Source organism: Cupressus sempervirens, chromosome 7, assembly GCF_028749045.1.
Source record: "Cupressus sempervirens isolate cs-2001-9-10 chromosome 7, ASM2874904v1, whole genome shotgun sequence".
NCBI lineage: Eukaryota > Viridiplantae > Streptophyta > Pinopsida > Cupressales > Cupressaceae > Cupressus > Cupressus sempervirens.
Genome location: NC_143124.1, coordinates 28,259,158 through 28,282,932, shown reverse-complemented (window position 1 = coordinate 28,282,932; position 23,775 = coordinate 28,259,158). Strand labels below are relative to the sequence as shown.

The 23,775-nt window shown below is 34.9% G+C and overlaps 1 protein-coding gene and 1 pseudogene across 2 annotated transcripts; both read left to right on the top strand.

Moving 5' to 3' along the window:
- The first annotated feature begins 3,922 nt into the window (after positions 1 to 3,922).
- LOC149545259 (uncharacterized) lies at positions 3,923 to 8,586 on the top strand (annotated as a pseudogene).
- Positions 8,587 to 13,521: 4,935 nt separating this feature from the next.
- On the top strand, positions 13,522 to 18,346 carry LOC149545258 (cell division cycle 20.2, cofactor of APC complex-like). 2 transcript variants are annotated; one of them, XR_016353554.1, is made up of 5 exons: positions 13,566 to 13,872; positions 13,955 to 14,233; positions 16,001 to 16,840; positions 17,091 to 17,459; positions 17,615 to 17,974. XR_016353554.1 is itself a non-coding variant. In XM_089790614.1 (4 exons), exons 1-4 carry the CDS (start codon positions 13,768 to 13,770, stop codon positions 17,238 to 17,240), a joined length of 1,374 nt encoding a protein of 457 aa, XP_089646740.1. In that variant the 5' UTR covers positions 13,522 to 13,767; the 3' UTR covers positions 17,241 to 18,346. The 2 variants fall into 2 exon arrangements, 1 of the variants encoding a protein (XP_089646740.1); XM_089790614.1 differs by having other exon boundaries at positions 13,522 to 13,872; positions 17,091 to 18,346.
- The last annotated feature ends 5,429 nt before the right edge of the window (positions 18,347 to 23,775 follow it).

The window sequence follows — 23,775 nt, the reverse complement described above, 5'->3', positions numbered from 1 at the left end:
AAAACATATTGTTTAAAGAAGAAAATTTATTTGGTTGGGTGAACCAGAACTCAACCATTTCTTTTGTGGACTAGCTAATGAAACTTCAATAAAAGCATGGCATTGAATGTCGTAAAAGCGATAAATGATGTCCAAAAAAGTAGATGCTTCTTTGAAGAGGAATAATTTCTAAAAATGTTAGCATTTAACAGAAGAAAACTCGTTAAAACATTATAAATTGGTGGTTTACTTGTAAATTAATTGATGAAGGCTCCAATAGGTCTATTATCTATTTATTATAAATTTCAAGAAAAGAGCATTTGCAAACATATCTCAACTTCTTGTGCACATGGATTTCTTCTTCCTACATTCACATGGAAAGCAATTATGCTAGGCATTCACACAACTATACAAATTAAATAAAAAAATTAAAATGTTGAAAATTAAAGAACAAAAAAGATTACAACTCTAATCCTTGCAAATAAGTACTCAAAAATTTGAGGAGTCACTCCACAATTTCCACTTGGTCTCTAGTCTAATTCATTTATATCACCAAGCATTTTATGTGTTTTTCCACTTCCTGTCTACACAAAAATATCTCATAAGTTAGCATGAATGAAAGAAAATTACATGAATATGTGTTATACAACATTAAAATACCATCTGATAAAATATCACATAACTATGTGTCAAAAATAATGGCATACAATTGTGAGTCATAAACATTGAGAAGATCCAAAACACACTTGACCATAAGCAAACATACAGTTATTGTAAACTGACATGCAATTTTCCACCATTGGAAAACCAAGCACTTTAAATAGCATCTCTTATGATCAGAACAATTTTCAAATGAGATTGTAATCATAAGATGTCCAATCAGATATGTGATTATATCTGTATGTAGTATGCCTGTGTTGTTGTTTCACAAACAACATGATCAAATGTGAAACATGTTTCAAGACGACCAAGAAAAGTAATACTTTGGGCACTCTCTTGCTTCAAACACCAACTATACCCTTGAGAAGCTACTTTTTCACTATTTAAGAGGTTTTATTCGAAGTAAAACCTACAGAAAGAAATAAAACTAGAATTACAAATAGCTAGAGATGTAAGTTGAAAATAAAGTTTCACTTTTCAACCTAAAGACTCTGCTTAATGGGAAGAAGAAAAAATAGATTCATCACCTACACATTGTGATCCATCCAAAATGAAGGATCTTCTTTGAGTTCAAAATGTGGCACTTCAACTGTATTTACCACTGTAGGTGTTGCTGATGCCACAACAAGAGTTTTACATGCATGACCAATTCTTCTAGCCGAGTTCTGAGAAGTAGGAAATCTAAAAATGTTGGTGGCCATGCCAATAGAAGCTCCATTGTTGAGTGCTCTTGAGACACTTTTTGTAGGTGTACTACTAATAGAATCGTAGTCTAAATGATTCGATGATACCTTCCCTCTAGTTTTTATAGGGTAAGGAGTTGCATTATTAGAACCTCCATTGCCAACAACAAACCCTCTACTAGATTGAATTGCATTCCCATTTGCATGGTTTTCCTCAATTCCAAATGCATTATTTAAAGACTGAGGAGTAAAATTTGTGTCTCCAGATATTTCACTACGATTGTTCCATGGAAGTGGAGACAGCCTCCCATTAGTGATATTGGTTTCATGTCTTTGTGCCTAGCTAAACCTATTTCTTTTATTCACATTTGTAGTTGAGGATGGTATAGATCCATTCTTTTGTGGTGATGTAAAAGAAGGTAACTTTGAATCATCAACCTTTCCACAACCTTCCCTTTGGTTTTGGTGGGAGTTCCATCAAATCTTTGAGAACTAGAGAAATTCTCTATACAGAGACCTGCCAGTTTCTGTTGCTATTCAAAAATTAGGCAAAGGGGTGCCCTCATAGAACCAACCATTGTTGTTGAAGGCAAATTAGAATCAGATGGCTTTTCCAAGCAATTCTCAATTTCTTCTTGTGGAGTATGTTTCTAAGAAGTTTTGCAAAAAATTCTTAGAGAAGACATGTTTATGATTTAGATCGAGCTTTACTTGTTACTGTCACCGAGTCATATCATGTTGTATTGATATTGAGACATCTGTGTTATCACTGATCACGTATCAAGCTCCATTTCATCTTACCATTGATATATATGAAGTGTTGTATTAAATGATATTATTGGACATGATTAGTCATTGGAAGATTAGTCTTATGCACTGGTTGGATTATTGACCAATGGTCATGCCCCTATAGGGACATGACCCCTCATGTGTTATATATATTCACTCATTGATGGGACAAAGCAATATCAATAACAATCATACTTGTAGTCCCAGGATCAACAGTCATACATACATACATACATACATACATACATACATATATATTGCAGATTATCAAATACCACCTAATCAGTACTTGACATTCAATATAAAGATTATTTTCATCTAGCATTGAAGACCAACGAAAGTTGCAGACCTGCTGCACACAAAAAAGATCAAGTACAAGTATAAAATACAAATTGTCTAAGAATTATATTATTTCTATCTGAGATCCTATCATTTACAAGCACAAAATCTGAAACCAAAAAAGGCACCAGAGGTATATGAGCAGTAGATCAAACATAGACAAATAAGAGATCAAGATAATCTTTATCACAACCAACTTCAATAGAATGGGTTCTTGGCAATTACAACTTTGCAAATCTAAAGAGGGTCAATAGTAATAGAGTGTCCTTAAGAATTTGTGATCAAAAGACAACAATTAAACGATGACCATTAGGGGAGGGTATTAAAATAATGTAATGTTTCTTTAACAGTCAGCTTAGTTACTCTTTAGTTTATTAGGTAGTTTTTATTTCTATCTTTAGTTCAAATTGTTTCTTTTAGAAACATTCTCTTTGTAAATCTAGATAAGGAGCTTTAATCTCCTCTATTTAATACAACATCAATTTACCATGACAAGGTAGCCTTCCATGGACAACTAATTTTAGCATGTTGTAAGAGGTTTTGTAAGAAGTCAAACTCTGAATGGAGATTCCAAATTGAAATCCAAATTCAAAATTGAATGTGAAGCAAGTGGAACTTAAATTGTGGTAAATGAGATAAAATGGAAGGTGATGAAGGAAATAGAGGAGGGTGATTTAATTTATTTACAGATTTGATGGTGGAGATTGGGGAGCTTGAAGGAAAGCATTTGGAAGCCATTGGTTGCTGCAAATACACCATTATTGTAGGTCTATGATTCAAGCCCAAATTAGATTGGAATGATGTAATATGAAACCAATAGGCTTGGCATATTGTTGTCAAATGATATTGCAAGTTTGGATTTTTTTTTTAAATCTGGTTTTGTTTGTATGATGTTGAATTCATCTTTTTTTCTATACTAAAGGATTGCTTTAAGTATTTTAAGTGTGTTCTAGGTGGTTATTGATGGGGTTTGCATCTTCATACATCAGAACATTACTAACATTCCATGTGAATGGAGCAACCATATTTGATATTACTATAACAATCATCAGTAATATGTGTGAAATCTTGGCAATCATTGCCTCCCTCCATAAGCTTGAAGATTTTCAATTATTAACTAGCATAGTCACTATTCTTAGGTAGTTCAAGCAAGTTTAAATTCAATATCAACTCCTAGAATTCAGCTAACCATGCCACTCCTTTTGCTACAAACCAATGCACTTAAACTAAATTAACGGGAAATGGCCAAGCAAGTTTATACAAAACAATCGCATGGAGAATCAAACTTGCAAGAAGTCCATTTAGAATAAAACCAACAAAAATATTGTTTCTTGTTGCTTGCATATCAAGAAACCTCCCATCACTTTTATGTGATTATTGAATCAACAATTTCTATTTTGTTAAATTGTAATAGTTTTCTTTTTATGTTTTTGTCACTTCTCTGGTAAAATATTGCAAAGTAATCTTCTTATATGATTGTTTCTTTACAAGAAATTCTAGAGTTTCTTCCTATGTGGAAATGTTACTTGGACTTAGTATTGAGCATATATATTCATGCTCCTTCAAGCAATGGTTGGATCTTTTTCGTTGGTGAAAACCCACCTTTGAGTTATTGTGATACTTGTGTTAGACATATACCCTTTATCACACATAGACCAACACTGAAAGAAGCAAACAAGATCTACAGTTAATTGACATTTGTACACCTCCCTGAAAGAGCAAAGAACCAAGTTCCCAAACAACCACAAGAACCAACTACAAGCTCAGATAGAGAGAAAGAGAATTTAGAAAGTGGTAATTGAAATTAAAATAAAAAACAAGAAGAAAATACAAAAGGAAATAATTCTTGGATTTTCTTCTGAGACAGAACATTTGGATGGTTTATGCATTTTTGATGTTAGTAATGTCAGTAACACAACAATGGTAAACCAATTAACCCCACTCCATGAAGCAGTAAAGTCTAGTAACACATCACATGTTCTTGAGCTATTGGAGTAAGGCAATGACCATTGCATTAAAGATGAGAGAGGTTAGACACCATATGTATTAGCATCAGACAAGGATATAAGAAATCTATTTTGACATTTCATGGTTGCATATCCTGATATGTGGGATTGGCATTTGGCCAATGTGCCAAGTCCATTGGCAGTAGAAACTGAAGCTGCCCAAGCAACAAAGCCGGTAATGTGAATTTTGCAGATCAATTTAAATGAATTTTAAGATGCTGGTGTTGGAATTCTTTTAGAATAATTGAGAGGGGGGGTGAATTAGTTATTCAAGGTCCAATAATTTCCAATACAATTTTTTTGTAAAATCCTTAATGGCATATAATTGAAATTATCATGCATGCAATTAAACATTAAACAATCATGAAAAGTAAACATGCATCACATCATAACACAAAGGATTTTGGTGACCCAGAAACCTTGCAGGAATAAGAAGGTAAAACTGGGGTGGGGATGACACCCACAAAAAAATTGCGCAATTGATTTCAACCACTTCTAATGGTTTTCCCTGTTAAAGGCTTTACACATAGTCAAATGTGACCCTGTTAAAGGATTTCTACACCCTGTTAGGAGTGTGCCATGTTAGAGGACTTAAGAACATTCAACTTAGAATGTCACCCTATTAAAGGACTTACATAGAGTTGTTAGGCCCACCCAAGTCCATGGGATTTACAGTCACCTTCTCAAAAGGATCTTTTATCCCTCTCTAAGGATCTCCTATCCTCCTCCTGAGGATCTCTTATCCTTCTCCTGAGGATCTCTTATCCTTCTCTTGAGGATCTTCTATCCTTTTCTTGAGGCTTATCCACCTAGCTACTAAGCTAACCTAGAAATTTAGGATTTCAATGTCTAATACAATGGTAAGAAAGTATTAGAAAGGTTTTGACCTAATAAAGATTGCAACTCTAACCTTGCAAATTTTAGATCTATCTTCAGTTCTTTTCTTTGCTTGGATTTTCTTCCTTGCAATGCTGACAACTTGTTCACCCTTCAAGATCTGTCTCCTTGAGTTCTTCCACTCGTTATGCCAATGCACTCTATGGTCACTTGATCAACTCAGAGTCTTGATGCTCTGTGCTTACTCCTCATTGTGTCATCTTCTTGACACTTCACACTAACCTTCTTTTGGCTTCTTCACATGACCACGACCACTACCACACTTTGATCTTCTGACTATAACTCCTTATAAAGAATTTTTGTTCTACATTTCTCACTCAAATCTTCCCACTCATCAATTTGATTTGATCTGAGAGAACGATATTATTTTCCCTCCAAATTGTTTCTTCCAGAAACTTCATGATAAGTCCATCAGCATTGGCCTTGAATTGGTTTGCATGGTTTACATAAAATTCTATGACATCTACTCATCATCCTTATCATCCAACTAATTCACAAAATTCAATGTAAAAAACTTATCATTACTGATTTGGTGAATCTTTTGATTTAACAAATAATGCAGCAACTTGGCATCATTAGTTTACTGATGCTCGAAATTAACCGAGTTACTCGGCTTCTACTACATTTACTGATGCTTGACACTTGAAGAAATTTCTTGAGTTACTCGGCACTTGAACAATCTTGTGTTACTCGGCACTTGAATGATCTTTCTCAGCACCTAAAGAATTTCTCGGCACACACTGAAGTTGAACTTGCTCGGCTTCAACTGAGAATTTTCTCGACACTAACTAGCTTGCTCGGCTCTCACAAATGAACTTAGTTATGCATTACAAATGACTTAGTTAAACCTTACATCTTTGATGTGCCTTAGTGTGTCCATTCCTTGTGTCTTAGAGTATGTCATCAATACACTATTTCATTAATGGCTTAGCTGATCCTTATACTTCATTACAACATCATAACTTCAACCTTTCTCTAGGTGCTCTAGTTACATCTTATTGATTGCCTCCTCCTTCTCAATCAACCAATTGATAGTATTTAGATCACTTAAGAAATTTTCATTCCTGCAAATAGCAAGTTTGACATCAATGACAAAACAATGATTGAAAACATTCTTTACCAGTTCCACTATTCTTCATTCATGATCTTTTCAATCATTTCCAACAGCTAGAGTTTTGTTTAATGTGAAATGCACCAGCTTCAAAAATTGTCTAGTAGACCTCTGAAAAACCATAACTACATTTTTCAAGGAAACACAGAAACATGCTTCTTTTACTCAAAGATGATTGGTTCCTTCTTGGAGCATTCTTTATAGCTAATCATGTCAATGCAACTTTAGTTTTTGTTCTTCCCATAAGTTCAATGGTCTTTGATCCTACTTGTTTGAAATTTCTACATAACTCTAGTCATCATATGATGGCTTTATTTTGTTGACCTCTTTGTGGTGGAAAGGAAAATATTCTATTTTCTTTTTCAATAAAAATAAACTTATGAAGAGTAAAACAAAAAAGACTCTAGGTGAAGATCACTTAGAAAAGATGGTTTTTAAAAAAAAACAACCATATGGATGGAAAGGAGCATAGAGGATCCAAAGATTATAATCTTGTTGATATAGACTAGAGTTGCCCAAAACTAGATATATATTAACCAATGATACATATGTATAAGACAGAAACATATAAGATGTGTCACTAGAGGTTATTAGTGAAGGTTACCTTCAGGGGTTTGGCCCATTGAGAGGTTAGATATGTTGACTAGCGTGGAGGTCGGTTTGGAGTCCTACTTCAACATCTCAGGTTTACACTACTCTATTTTCCTATGTTTTCTCACCTTGGAATGCATTCCATGGGTCAATTTGGTCCTTGAACTTAGATTAAAATTCTTTGAGTTAAAGACTAAGTCTCTCTTGGGGATAGTGCATTGCTGAATTTGTTATGCACCCACTATACATGTGGTTGTAGTCATATGAAGATCTCTTTGGTAACAATGATATTATTGCAAGGTCTTCTTCCTATTTTTCTTTAGCCACTCAACTACATTTTTTATTTTTCTTCATGCCTTAATATTGCTAAGCAATAAGTCGATACACTTCCAATGTTGGTTAAATTGTATCCCTTTGGCTTTGATGATTTTAGTGATGCCTTAGATTTTTGTTTTTAAGTTTTATTGATTCTATTTTCATTTAGCATTCAAAAAACCTCATTGAGTTATGCTATGTTGAAATTCTCCAAGTTTCTACATGCCTATAAGTCTTTTATTAATCACAATTGGAAAATAGATTACACCATCTTGTACCAATATTATGGATTGTCTTTTAATATTCTCTATGATCTGATTTTCTAGATAGAATCCTCTCTAACCTATTACATTTATAGGTTGACAAAGATGCCAAGAGGAAAGCTAAAGCAAAGGAGATGAAGAGATTGCATAAAGAAAAAGAGAAGGAATAGGTACATTGGCCTTGTGGTCAAATATAATTTCATTTCTATTAGCCTTTTATTCCATTAAGGACTGGATGGAAATTTTTAGACTGCCCTCCCTTTTTAACTTCTGAAGCAAAGAGGGCTCATTATTATCTCCAACATTAATGAACACATTTTTCATAATCTAGACTTACACTTAGTACTGAATAAAACAAGCTAGGAAAGAATTGAACTTTATACTTAGTCCTGCTTACTCTATTTTATAGTGAAATATTACTCTTATGATATATTATTTTTGTCTTTTCTTAGTTAAGGGTGATATTTCTACTATAGGAAAAATCATTGAATGAACAAGCAACTTCTACAATTGTGTATTATGGACAAGATGGTGTTTCCTACCTTCTTCAGAAAGGAAAGACATTGCCTAACATGAATTCACAGGCATTTCAAGAGGTTGTTGTCAAATGTCATCAAATCATCTTGAGACTTAAAATTTGTGAATGACATAAAGGTTGATGGGTTCTAAAAATGTATATTTGTTTTCTACAAGAATTATTGAAGGCACAAGTGATAGAGAGAGAAAAATGAGCTACAACTACTATGAAGAGATTTTCAGTGCTTGGCAACAACTCTGGATATACTAGTTCTGCTCAACCAAGCAGTGTAGGAATTAGGGATGTGAGTTGTGAACTTCGATGCTCATGTTGTACAATCTCACTAGCTGGAAAAGTACCTTTCCATAGACACAACTATAAATATTGTAGTATGTCATGTATGCACATCCATAGAGAAATGCTTGAGGATGGATAAATGGTGGTGGGATTTTTTTGCAATCTTTCTTAGTAGTTTGGCCAAGAGGATATCCTAAGTATGACACCGAGGGAAATTGAAATGGCTTTTAATACTTAAAGAATAAAGAAGCATTTGTCACTTTCAGTTTTCTAGATTACTCATATATATGTGTGATATTTGTAAACTATTCACTGATGGGATCTAACAATCTGCACAATGGGAGTTCCTACTTTATTTTTAAACTCATGCATTAATATTTTATTTATTTAAATTAGCATTTCCATTACACATAGCATAGGTGGATGAAAAGGATGGTTCTAATAAGCCATGTTAAATACCCACATACAAAATGTTTTCTCCCAAAAAGAAACCTAAAGAAGCAAGATAGAATAGATTCTGCCAAGAAGAGATAGATAAACCTTAGGGGATCATCATCTTTCATGCTATAGATGATTTAAGTGGTTAAAACAAAGAGTCTTGCAATGAGGATTGGAGTAGGCCTCCTACAATGAAAAACAATATCCCTTCTAGAAGAAAAAACCCCATATACATCTGCTAAATTCTTATTCCAAAGGTGGAATTAAGAGAAATGACGAATATTACTAGAAATGTTTAAATTTTGTTGTTCCTCTTCTAAAATATATCTGGATGTAATCAATAGACTTTAGCTATACCATATAACTACGTAATTTTTCATCATGAAAATATGTAGATGTGAAGAAGATTGAACACGAGAAGATGGATTACAAAATGTTGATGTAAACTAAGTCTACATGGTCTCACCAAATTACTTTTATATGGACAATGAAAATCTTGCATTTATTATTTTTGAACTTGACATATACAAAAAAAAATGTTCTTTGAAAATCATTCTGTTTCTTAGCTCTCTTTATCATCCTGATGATGGATCATAGAGTATGATCCGAAACGTTGATGTTAAAAAAAATACACAATCAAACCTAGAAGCGAATACAGAACTAAAAACCTGTTCAATTTTCCCTGCTGAGGACCCATCCCATTACTAACATCTCTTGGAACTCATATGAACATATAAGACTATCATACTCTTAAATATTTACTACCACCATCCCTAGAAATTATATGAACATATAAGATTGTCATACTGTTAATCATTTTCTCCGGTACCCTAATCCAAAATGGCATTCCAAGCCCCTACTGCACATCTAGAGTTGACTCCAACCAAACAAAATTAAGTAAATATAACTACAAGTCTGACATGTCTGAAGATGATCCAGGATAGATATAGACCCCAAAAAGAAAGCATTAATAGCCACTACAAATTATTATATTTTCAAATAGGCCAATATTACTTACTCTTGGCAAGCCTGGCGATCTTTTGAGAAGTCTCATGAATACCAAGTCCAATTTTGGAAGCCCATTTCTTGAAATATGAGCCAATAGAATTTGCAGCTGTAGAGGCCCTGGCATATTCATTTCCATCAAGGATTTGAGTTTTCTTCAGCTTTTCCATCAAAGATTGGAACTCTGATGTTCGATCCTTATATGACAATAAAGATCCCAACAGAGCCATTGTGAAACAAAACCTTAAATTTGCACGTTGAACCTTACTTAATTAAGAGCTATATTTTCATTATATGCATTATCCTTGGGTTGGAAAATCATGGCTTAAAATTTATCATGTAGATTCTCAAATAATAGGAATCTTTTAAATCTCATCAAAAAGTAGGCAGAAATCAAATCTCTCTAGTAAATCAAAAGGGAATGTGTGTATTGCTAAATTGGGATGCAAGGGAAAACTTGTTGTAATTGCCTATATTTTTTAACCAAATTGGGCATCTGATGGCTCCAAATGAAGAGAATGTAAAAGAAATGTATAGTCTCTTGTTCACCCATAGAATCATCCATAACCCCATATGCTCGAACCCCAGACAGTAGGAGACTTCTTGATTCGACTGGTCAAACTGGACCTGGCTCAGCCTAGGCAGTGGGAGCTCCTATCCCCATCTCTGTTCCTAAGTTCCATACCACTTTTTTTGTCCCTCCTCCATGATCGAGAAACAAGAGAAAGTCATATGAGAAAACAACCCTATTCGATCTCAACTTCAAATGTTTTACCTCAAAAAGCTCCCACATTTATGGGGCAATCCATGTATAATAATGGATTGAATTCATCACATAGGGGGAAGGCTATAAGAAGCAAGGGATTCAATATTTGTTAGAATTGTACCAAGGAAATAATGAAAAAATGGAGAAGATTGACTCTGATTTTGACTTAGGCATTATAAACATAACTCCATACCTAGAACTCATCGTTATTGACTTAAACACTTATCATCACAACCTTTGGTTGCTCGAGTAACTTCACATGAATAGAGAGAATGGCCATAGGTGATTGAGGTACTGATAGAAGGGCTCAGGTAGGTAGATGCAAGTAATGATCGACTCAAGGAACTAAAAGCTATATTCCTAGCTCTAGTCCTGTCCCAAAGCCGGGGCTCCCAGCAGATCTTAGGAGGAGATCCAAATCCAACCATTGACCTAACTATGCCTATAGCAAAGACAAGAGCTTCAGAAGGACCAATGGTGGAGAAAGCATCAATTGTAAGGGCTCTGAATATGGTGAGTTTCTCATGCTTGCATGATCCCTCTATCGTTGGTTGGTCCCCATCCTGTTGCCATCTCTACTGCGAAGCTGAAATTTTCTCTTTTTTTGTTATGAACCCGAGTTGGTCAAAATTTTGACAACCTCAAGCATAAAACCCTAGTTTGGTCAAAATTTCAACCAACACAGAGATGATTTTTTTTTTTTTAAATGAAATCATAGGCCAATATGGCCTTTGGTCAAAAGTTTTGGTGGAAAAACAAGAGGAAATGTACTACTGATGTAATCAATATTTTGAGTTTGTAATCGGAGATGAGTGAATGTGAATGAGAATAGGTGTAGGTTGTCATAAAGTGAATCTAGTTCACATAAATTATTTACAGAGATTGTCATGATTTCAAAGATTACCGTCTAAGCTTACAATTCGTGTGGGGAGATCTTTTGCGCCAGATGGAGATAGACCATGGGCATCACTCATGTTAGATTTATATAAAATTGGCGACACATTGGCTATGGACTATCATGAACAAATTCAAAACAAACATCTGCAATGGCAACCATACGAGAAATATAACCTACAAACCATATGATAAATGCAACCATAAATAGGAAAATCTCCAATGCAAAATGAAAACCACTACCTCAAATGCAATAAACATAAATCTAAGTGGATTGGTCGATGGAAAATGGTTGGCTCTTACCTCAAATGTCTCATGTGCTCTTATAAGACTAGATTTGGGGTAGGAAGTATCGATGAACTAGAATGATTATCGCTGCCCAAAGTTGTCTAAAAAATGATAGGGCCATGGTGTGGTATGGTCCCCCTACCCTATAATTTTCAATAATCAATTAATCTATTTTAGGGGTGGGGCAAAAGGAACTCTTGGGTATGTTATTGCCATGGTAGTTCAGATGGAGTCAAAAAATTGATGGCCACTAGACTGAACCTATAGGGTAGGGGTAGGGCAAGATTAATCAACTATAGTTGCCATGAAAAGAAGCATCCCAACTATAGTGTCATTGCATCCTACAAGTTTGAGAGCCAGAACTATATGCAGATACAAATCCACCAGTGCAAGCATCTCTTCCTATCCCATCTCCTACAATTCTATCGGGCCTTAGTGAATTCACCCTTCTATTGCTTCAACTGAGTACACTGGTTGGGATGAGAGATGTGGTGGTTCTAGAGCTCATTGAACAAACATGACCTATGAAAAATAAAATGTTTTGATGTTAGCTTTCTTTTTTGCTTGCTATTATTAAACCTGATATGGTAGAAACTTTGACCAAATTGGGAAACCCTGATTTGGTCTAAATTTTGACCAAATTGGACAAAAAATAAAATAAAACATTCATAGGCCAATATGGCCTTTGGTCGAAAATTGAGGTAAAAAATTAGGGGGAAATGTATTAGTGAATGTACTAGAAAGTTCATGTTTCTTGTTTTCTTTTGGGGGAGTGAAAATTGTTATGCACATTATGGTTGCAATCTTACAATATTTTTGAAATTCCATGTTGATTTTTAATAACCAAGGTGTACTCTATTGTTTCCTTTCCAACCTTTACAGTCCTTGGGACACCATTTGTTTCTAGTAGGCATTTAATCTACATAAGAACCCACATCACTTGAATCAAAATGAATTCATCCATATTCAAGGTATTTACTATAATTAGTGACTATAAAATTACATTTAAAGTTTAAGATAACTTCACATTTGTATTAGAATAAATACTTGATAAATGATATTTTTTACAAAGATCTTTTAAAGTAAATAATCGTATATGCTCTTCTATAAAATAGATCAAGATTATGAAACAACTTCAAATCTACTCTCTACATTGCTAACATATCGAGGAATATGATAAGTAAATATTGATATCACCATATCACGATATCTATAATACGACTCTAACCTCATCATAAAAAGAACGCATCAAATGTTTATAATATATTCCAAATTATTGATATAGACACAAATGAAAGATAATAAAAATACCATTGAAATCACTCATCTACAAAAACTTCTTATTAGTACCAAATTAAACCATTTACAATTAGCATAAATAACTTAATCAACAATAATCATATGCTATTATGAGAACTGGATTCCTATTTTAATTAAACCTACTATTATAAAAAAAAATTAAAATTAAAATAATAATATTGTGAAAATCTTTTAGCTCTGAATAATAAACTTAAAATATATATAAAATCGACAAGCCGACCAACTATGTGGAAGAATCAAAGATGACCGTTGGGCCTAAACGTATGCATCTCCGGATTTAAAACAGAATAAAAAATAATTTCCATTTTTGTGACCGTTTGCGAGGTCGTGTATATATGTCATGTGTAACCCTCCTTAAAACTCGTGACTCGAAGAGTTATTTGTTGCGAGTGCTTACAAGTGCTGGGTTGTGAAACAGCTTCTCCGGCAGGATATCAGCTCATTCTTACTTGTATACCCTATTCTGGGGTGTTCAGGGGTCGCATACTTTTGCCTTGCGGACTCTATTAAAAATCTTTCATTCTTTCCTTTTTGTATAGGTCTGTATTTATTCTCTCTCTCTTTCTTTTTCCTTTTCGGTTGTAGGTTTGTTTAGTTTTGCAGGATAGGATGGCTATGGAATCCCCAAAGAAGGCTTTCAGGAGGATTGAGGAAAGGCAGAGGCATCCGATGCAAGAAAATTCTAATACGGGAAGTCACCTGATCAGGCACAATGTGAGTATAAATGTTTTCTAATGAGAAATGTTAATGATTTTAGGGTTCAGGAGTAGAACTAATGGTTGTCGTTAATGTGCAGAGTGATAGATTTATTCCAGATCGGACTTCCAGCGATTTGGATGTGGCTCGGGTATCCCTAAATGACGAGGAAAAAGAAAACAATACTTGCCCTGATAGTCCATATGCCTCTAGAGAAGCTTACAGGAAACATCTCTCCGCAACAATGTTTCCCAAATCCAGGATTCTCGCTTTTCAAAACAAACCCCCTCCAGCACAAGAAGCCATCAGTACCCTTTACTCGTCTGCTCCTCCTCCTCCTTTTCAGCCCAAATCCAGAACACATCGATATATTCCGCAGGTACAAGAGATTGTTGGACCTTACAATTTACCATTTACTATCATGGTTATATTTATCATATCCTTCTGGATCTTGACTTTGTTAATATTTTTTAGTTAAGGTTTAGAATCATCTTGAACTCTCTTTTGCCTTGCTGATGGTTCACAGTGGGTGACCTAAAATATTGATTCAAACTTTTCTAACACAGTTGAGATTATCGTATGCATCTCGATCTTGACTGTGCCAAAAAAATTGTTAATGTTTTGGATCACATTCTGTAAACCGTCTTGAGCTCTCTCGTGATGGTTTATGGTGTTACCTGAAATGTCGACTTAATTTTTTTCAACACAATCAAGATCCAGAAACCTATGATAAACCATTATGGATCCAGAAATCATGTTTCCGTTTGCTGGTTTTAGTAATTGTTCATTGTCCTGTTGAAGTTGGACTGTAATGGTGATTTGTACAGTTGGTTAAGGTTTATTCTTTACAGAGTCCTGTCCAGTTTTTAGTGAATTTTTTAGGTAATGCAAGGATTTCTATTCTAGTTTTATTATTTGTAGTCATGCTCAGTATTCGCAGCAACATCCTCTGGGGTTATCATGGTTTTCAAGCTTGCATAACCAAAATCGTTCTCTGACGGGGCTTGAGAGATCATGCTAGCTTTATTATTTGCTGTTTTCATGCTAGCTTTATTATTTGCAGTTTTCATGCTAGCTTTATTAAGTTTTGCATTTGCTTAGGATAAAGACATTCACTGGGCTCGACAGTTCAATTCTTTAAGTTAGTGCAAGGCTTCTTCTCATTCTATCTCTAAGAGTTGCAAACCAGTGGTATACAATGGTTACAAATTGATTTTGGGGTTTACAGTGATAAAAATTCTAAACCATAAAATTTCTCATTCATTAGGCTCGACAGTTCAATTCTTTAAGTTAGTGCAAGGCTTATTCTCATTCTATCTTTAAAAGTTGCAAACCAGTGGTATACAATGGTTTCAAAATGATTTTGGGGTTTACAATGATAAAATTTCTAAACCATAAAATTTCTCATTCATTAGGTTCGACAGTTCAATTCTTTAAGTTAGTGCAAGGCTTATTCTCATTCTATCTTTAAAAGTTGCAAACCAGTGGTATACAATGGTTTCAAAATGATTTTGGGGTTTACAATGATAAAAATTCTAAACCAAGCCCTAGATGATTTGAGAAGTCGAACGATATCCACGGTTTTGGAGGTTTGCATATGGTAAAAGTTGTAAACCAAGCCCCAGATTTGGTTAAAGTTGTAAACCGGGCCCTGGATTTGCTTAAGCACATACTAATCCCTGAATGTTCAGTGACTCTATACTTCAAAATGGTGTCTGCGTATATTTTCAAACCATATGGTTTTATAGGTTGCCTAGCTATTGCCTAGTTAGATATCGTAAAAGTTGTAAACTAGGCCCTGGATTTGCTTAAGACAAACTATTTCCTGAATGTACAGTGGCTCAAAGCTTTAATTGTTGTCCGCGTATATTTTCAAACCATATGGTTTTATAAGTTGCCTAGAAAATGGGGGACGCTGATTTGATACTCTATAAAATTTATAATGGTAGTAGAGTTGCTTGTTGGAGGCGAACTCATTAGGCAAAACCATTATGTGCGTTTTTACTATTTGCTAAACCAATTCATTATGCAGAAATAGTGTCAGTGTTTTTATTATTTCTTAAACCCTCATACGTTAGTCTCAATACAGTGGTTTAATTTTCATCTTCTCTTAGAGGGGTTTCTGATAAGATCTATGTTGTCACAGTGCCCGGAGAGGACTCTGGATGCTCCAGAGATTGTGGATGATTACTACTTGAATCTCATGGACTGGGGTGAGAAAAACGTATTAGCCATAGCGCTAGGGGACACAGTGTATCTGTGGGATGCCTCCACGGGCCTTATTTCAGAGCTGATGAGCATGACTGAGGAGGAAGGCCCCGTAACAAGTGTTAATTGGGCATGTGACGGGAGACACATTGCGGTGGGTATGAGTAACTGCAATGTGCAGATATGGGACACGGAGAGCAATCGGCAGCTGAGGACATTGAAAGGGCACACTGCAAGAGTGGGATCCCTAGCGTGGAATCAGGGCCAACATTCAATTCTCACGTCTGGAGGTCTAGATGCCAAGATTTTGAACCATGATGTACGGATACGGGAGCACATTGTGGATACATACAATGGGCATGAGCAGGAGGTGTGTGGGTTGAAGTGGTCTGAGTCAGGGCAACAACTGGCCAGTGGAGGAAATGACAATCTGCTTCACATTTGGGATCAAAGGAGGAGCATGGCCACTCACCGTTTGGATGCTCACAATGCTGCAGTAAAGGCATTGGCCTGGTGCCCATTTCAGAGCAATCTTTTGGCATCTGGAGGAGGAACTGCGGATAGGTGCATTAAAATGTGGAATACCCACACTGGTTCCTGCCTTAATTCCGTGGATACTGGCTCTCAGGTGTGTGCCCTCTTGTGGAGTAAGCACCAGAGGGAGCTGCTCAGCTCTCATGGCTATAGCCAAAATCAGCTCACATTGTGGAAGTATCCATCCATGGTGAAAATGGCTGATCTTACTGCCCACACTTCTAGAGTTCTATATCTAGCACAGGTAACTACAGTTGCACATTGATTTGCCATGCTTCTGGAAAAAGCTCTCTTTTAATTAGAAGCTTCCTTGATACATTTATTGTTTATTCACTCAATCAAATCTTTGCACTCTCATCAGATTGAATATTAAAGGAAGCTTCTATGAAAATTCATTATTCAATCAAGACTCAGATGAAAAGCTTTCCAACTCTTTCTCCCGCTTGTTTGTTTTTTAATTAGCAGCTAATAATAACAAGCTCTATGTTTCTCAGAGTCCAGATGGGTATACAGTGGCTTCTGCAGCAGGGGATGAGACCCTCAGATTTTGGCAAGTATTTGGTGCTCCAGACACTCCAAAGACCACTAGAACCAGTACAGATATTGCCGGGGGTGCTTTTAAGAAATATTGTCATATTCGTTAAAGAAACATTGTGGATACATACAGAGGGCATGAACATGAGGTGTGTGGGTTGAAGTGGTTTGAGTCTGGGCAACAAGCAGCCAGTAAGAAGCTCTGGAACACAGTGGCTTCTGCAGCAGGGCCGTAGGAGACGAGACCCTCAGATTTTGAAATGTTTTCGGAGCTCTAGATTTTACAAAAACTACTAGAATTATCTTACTCACATTCTCCAGGGTTCCAGGTGCGCATCCAACTTGTACATTTCATTCTATTTTTGTCCATATTATTTTGCGTTCTAACAGCTTTAGTGTAGCACCTCTTTTAAGGCATTGACTGTCAATATCTATTGATGTCTGCCACAAAAATACATCCCCTGGCGTTTATAAACGCCACCAGTTCGTCGGTAATTCGTTAGCTCAACAGCATTCTCCAAATGGGTGTTCTAGTAATCTTCAGTGTAGTGCCTTTTAAGGTATTGTGTGGGTTGAAGTGGTTTGAGTCTGGGCGACAAGAAGCCGGTAAGAAGCTCTGGAACACAGTGGCTTCTGCAGCAGGGCCGTAGGAGTCGACACCCTCAGATTTTGAAATGTTTTCGGAGCTCTAGACTTTACAAAAACTACTAGAAGTATCTTACTTACATTCTCCAGGGTTCCAGGTGCGCATCCAACAGTGCCTTTTAAGGTATTGGCTGTCAATAGTGATGTCTGCCATATATATACATTCCCTGGCGTTTATAAACCTCCAATTTACTGGCTAGCTCAGCAGCAGTTTGCAACTGGTGATCGCATTTTGTAAAAATTGATGGGATACTACCCTGATATTAATTAATCTGAATTTTCCAGTCTGTAGAAACAAGAAAAAACTGTTGTACATTTCTAATCACCCTACAGGATCTTACGATAAGTGAACTTATTTTTTATTTTTGAATGATTCCACAGTATCCAAAGTGGACCAGATTGAATAAGAAAATGCTTTTATGAGACACCCGACGACGATAATTTTAATAATTTGGGATCACCCTTAGTGTTCCATCATTCTCTAACTGATGAGGTCAGATTGTTTGTAAATATTGCTGGATGTTATAACCCTGTTTGAAAATCTAATAAAAGCTACTACACCTCTGTGCTATACTCTGTCATATATAATCACCTCAGATGATGTGTACCCTCAGATTATTGCAAGTATTAGGAGCTCCAGACATCCCAAAGAGTGCTAGACATTAAAAAGTATCTATTTCGCATCCGCTGAATATAATTGAGAACATAGCACATCCTCCAGGGACTCAGATGCGCGCCCAATTTGCGAATCTCGTTATTTTTGTCCATACATTTTTCCCCTGTACTTGACAATCTTTTGTGTAGCGCCCTCTCTCGAGTCTCTCTGACTGTCTATATCAATTGATGTCTGCCGCAATAATGCAATCCCTGTTGGTTTATAAACACTGCTCGTGATCGAAGTTCACTGATGTAAAAATTTCACTGATCGAGAATGTATGGCAATTTGTTCAAGCTTTTCTATGAAAGGGGGCGTCTTGGGGAGAAACAGGGAAAGAAGCAAATAAAACATGTTTGACAGGGGAAGAAACAAATATATAATTTTATATGGATCGTAAGAAAACAAATTTATGCTTTTTTTGGAAGAAGAAATTGAAAAATTATAAAGATCAATTTTTTTTTCCAGTTTCCAATTTTTAACAAAAATAAAAATAGAATAGGGATTATAAAAATAATTGTCAATGTAAATAGTGTGCTTAGATCAAAAGAACCTAGAGATTTGATGTTAAGGATCCTGAAGTGTGATGAGAAATTCATTTATTTTGGCCACCTAAATCATGTAGTAGGCGAAGAGCACATGGTTCGATACTTTCATACACTTGATCTCTTAATTGTTCAACTTAAAGGTATGTCTTAACAATGACAATTTCAATCCTTCTTTAGGAGTATTATTGTCATTGCTAATAATAATGCATGTTATTGTTTAAAAACATGTATTTTATAAGTACTAGAAAAGAACAACAGTATTTTTCGTTAAAATTTGACATCAAATTTGGTGCTCTTCTCTTCTTCTTTGACATCAGATTTAGAACATGGTTCTTAATTTGTTTCTAAAGCTCCCAAAAATTTATTATATGATGATTATTTTTATTTTTTTTGTACCGAAGAACAACTAAAACGCAAAACGCAAAATTGACTTTATGAAAAAATAAATGAAAATTATGTAATTATTGTGCTAAACAATGTGGGCAAACAAATAAAACATGTTTGACAGGGGAAGAAACAAATATATATAATTTTTTATGGATTGTAAGAAAACAAATTTATGCTTTTTTTGGAAGAAGAAATTGAAAAATTATAAAAATCAATTTTTTTTCCAGTTTCCAATTTTTAACAAAAATAAAAATAGAATAGGGATTATAAAAATAATTGTCAATGTAAATAGTGTGCTCACTCACAAACAATTTTTCTAGAGCTTAGATCAAAGCTCCCAAAAATTTATTGTATGATGATTATGTTTTTTTTTTGGTACCAAAGAACAACTAAAACGCAAAACGCAAAATTGACTTTATGAAAAAATAAATGAAAATTATGTAATTTTTGCATTCAATGAGTCTTTTTACATCAAAGTTCCTAGCTACATTGTGCTAAACAATGTGGGCAAACAAATAAAAATTATGAAACCATGCTACCTCTCCTCAATTATGAATCCTACATGTGCTTACCTAGATTTTTCAATTGTTATTATTATATTTTCAATATTTAATCTGTTTTCGATGTTATTTGTGAAAAAATAAATGAGAATTATGTAATTTTGCATTCCAACCAACATAGACAAGTTAAACAAGTCTCAAAGTTCCTAGGTACATTCTATGTCAACAAAAAAATAAGGCATTGATAAGTAGGAGATATTTTTCCACATAATTATAATATTGCTATTAGGATTTAAATGTGTAGTTTTTTAGTCAAATTTGTTGACCCATATTTCATGAGTAGTGCTCATTAGAGTAAAGCGTCAGGCCTTCGCAGGAGGTCACTTATACTAGGAAGTCTCTGTGCTTCACATCTGTGAGCACCACCTAGATCCAATGAGCCAAGCCTTCACAGGAGGTCACCTATCCTAGGAAGTCTCTGTGCTTCACATCTGTGAGCACCACCTGGATCCAATGAGTGTTGTGTGTTCCATTTAGTCTTATGAGAGATGGATTCATGTGAATCACTATTCATGATATGGGTGAATGAGTTTGACTCGTGCTACATGGTTAAATCCTGGTAGCAGCAAAATCACAATATGTAAGACATCCCAACCATCTCAAACCAATGCTCAGGGAGGTGAAGTGCCAGGACTTCATAGGAGGTCACTTATCCTAGGAAGTCTCTGTGCTTCACATCTGTGAGCACCACCTAGATCCAATGAGTGCTATGTGTTCCATGTAGTCTTATGAGAGATGGATTCATGTGAATCACTATTCATGATATGGGTGAATGAGTTTGACTCATGCTACACAGTTAAATCCTAGTAGCAGCAAAATCACAATATGTAAGACATCCCAACCATCTCAAACCAATGCTCAGAGAGGTGAAGTGCCAGGACTTCCCAAGATGTCACCCATCCTGGGAAGTCTCGTTGCTTCACGTCTATGAGCATCACCTAGATCCAATGAGTGTTGTGCTCCATTTAGTCTTAATAAGAGTTGGATTCATGTGAATATCACGACTCATGAAATATGAGTTGATGAGTTTGACTCAAGCTACACAATCAAATCATGACAGCAATATCACAATATGTAAGACATCCCAACCATGCTTTCTCAAATTGACACTTTGCTTAATAGTTAGTCTACATCAATAATTACTCATGTTTATACAAACCAAGATTTTTCAATTGGTATTGTATTTTTTCAATATTAAATATGTTTCTAATGTTATTTGTGAAAAAAAAATGAGAATTATATATTGTGCATTCCAACCACCATAAACAAGTTAAACCCTTAATACCAAGATTCTTTAATTGGTATCATATTTTTCAATATTAATTATGTAAACAAACAAATCAAAATCACGTAAGACACCACAACCATGCTTACTTTCCTCAATTATGAATTTTTTTCTTAATCAACCTTATCCAACAAGTCTAGGGCTATAATAGTCAACCTCAACAATTATTCATGTTTATACAAAAACCATGAACTTCTAATAGAACCCTTAGTACCAAGATTTTTCAATTGGTATTGTATTTTTTGATATTAATTATGTTTCTAATGTTATATGTGTTAAACCCTTTTATCTAAGTGTCCCTTATATATATTATAGCTTCCATCAAATACAAGAATTAGCATACCTTCTATTCACACAAGCAATTATTGAAACTATTCGTATCAAACTAAGTATGTAAAAATTTGTACTTCTAGTTATATTTTCTCTTAATGAATGACTAATGTTATCTTGCATAACATCGACTAGGAAATGATTAAGTCATTCCATTAAGACATAATAAAATTGAGCAAGATGGTCTATCTATGTCCATATTGATGATGATTTTGTCTTGATCGTGTTTTGTTTGCTAAATAGGTTTATATTTTATGTTAACTATTTGTTATACCAACAATCATGTCATGAATGGACATGAGACATGTCCTCTCATGACACAACGATTGGCTTTGGAGTGATACTTATTATTGTATTCACCTAAAAATGGTCATCTAGACTATTAGCCCCCTTTTCAACATTTTGGCTAAATAAATTTAATCATTTACCTAGACCAAATTGCTAATAATCAATTTATTTAATTATAACCTATAGTTTGACTATGCTATCCTAAGTTCATTATTTGATTAAAAGAACATGTCCCCTTTTAATTAAATAAAAGACCCCATTCTTCTAACCCACTTAAAGTGCACACATAAAGTCCTTTTTCTATTTTGCAATTAAAAGAAAAGGCTTTGTGACTTTTGTCTTATATGACAAGTCAACTTATATTCTATTGGTTAATTTGTGTGTGCACATGGATCACTCCTCTTTTTGAATTCCACCATTGATCATCCACCATCTTCATCTTGATCTCCACCGTCCATACAGCTTTAAAAGGGAGAGAGCTTTCCCCCTCAAACGATCCATCCTCATTTTGAATATTGTTATGTTGCAGGTTTTCTAACAGGTTTTTTTGGAGCTTTGTGTAGAACTTCTCATTTCTTGTCTCATTCTTTCATCCACTTCATATTAGTCTTAAGATCATATTGCATGTTAGTGCAGTTTCTTTGCAAATAGTTAGATCACATAGCTTAATAGTTGGATTTGTAACATTCCCGTCTCATTTTAGCATAGCTTGCATTGCACATCTCATCCTAATATAGTTTCATTTTTGCATTGCATGATCCAAGAGCTCTTTGACACTAGCACTCTTGCTCTTGTCTAAAGAATCTCCCATTTTGTGGTTTACTAGCAAGGGTTGTGTTTCTAAGGCTCAGCTGAGAGCTCTTATATGCTCATTTGTAAGCCCCTTGCACTCCATGACTAGGGAGCTCTAAGTCGACATTCAAGTTTTCCAATCTATGGAGAATAGAATGGTTTAGAGAAGTGCACCTTTTCTAATATACATTTTTGGCACCCATCGTGTGGCTTGAATCAAGTTTCTAGCTCCATTTTCTTTCATTTCTTATCTTTGATTTTTTATAGCAGCATATTGGATCTAATCAAGTGCTTTTGTAGAATTATCACTTTGGTTTTAAGGCCAACCCATAAGTAGATTGGTTTGAAGGCCAAAAATCTAGTTAGTTTAAAGATTTGATCATATCTTTTGAACCACTTGGAGTTTGGTTCTGAAATGTTTTTTACAAGTTGGGTATGTGTCCAACATGTCTCAATCCAAGTTTTAGAGAATTTTGACATCATTTGCAGGAGTTATGATTTTTTCTTTATTTTTCATAAAAATCCGTTGTTGATTGAAAATTAGTGCATTTTTTAGAAAAACTTACATTTTTAGAAAGGGTTTTGAATTCTAAGAGGGGTGCTTTCTTTGTGTTTTGACTTTTGAGGTTGTATTAGGGATCAAAAACTCGATTTGATAAATCTAGCCTATTTTGACAAAATGGAACCCTAGGGCACAAATGAAGAGGTTTTTTTGAATTTCTTGCATTTTTGGAAAGCTCTCTAATTTTTATTAGGGGTCTCTTATTTTCATTTCTATTTTTGGATCCGAAATCATAGCCAAAAAGTTTAATCTTGTTGACTAGGTCAAAAGCAAAGAGTAAAAATGAGAGCATTTGTGATTAGTTTGCATTGCAATTTTTTAATGTTATTTCACAATAACTTGTGGTGCTAACAAGTTGTGATTGCAGGTTGCCATCTTTGTGAAAAAATTGAAACATTGCATAAAAAGAACGCATGTCAAAGCTTCAAATGTACAAGGGCTACTAATGATTTTGCAGGGCTACCCAACGCATAAAAACCCAATTTTGCTTGTTCTTTAATTTTTACATGTGTGGCATATACTAGTTATTTTTTTTAGGCACATTAAAACTTACGATTGGAATCTTTTGGTGATAGGAGAGTATGCTCTTCACC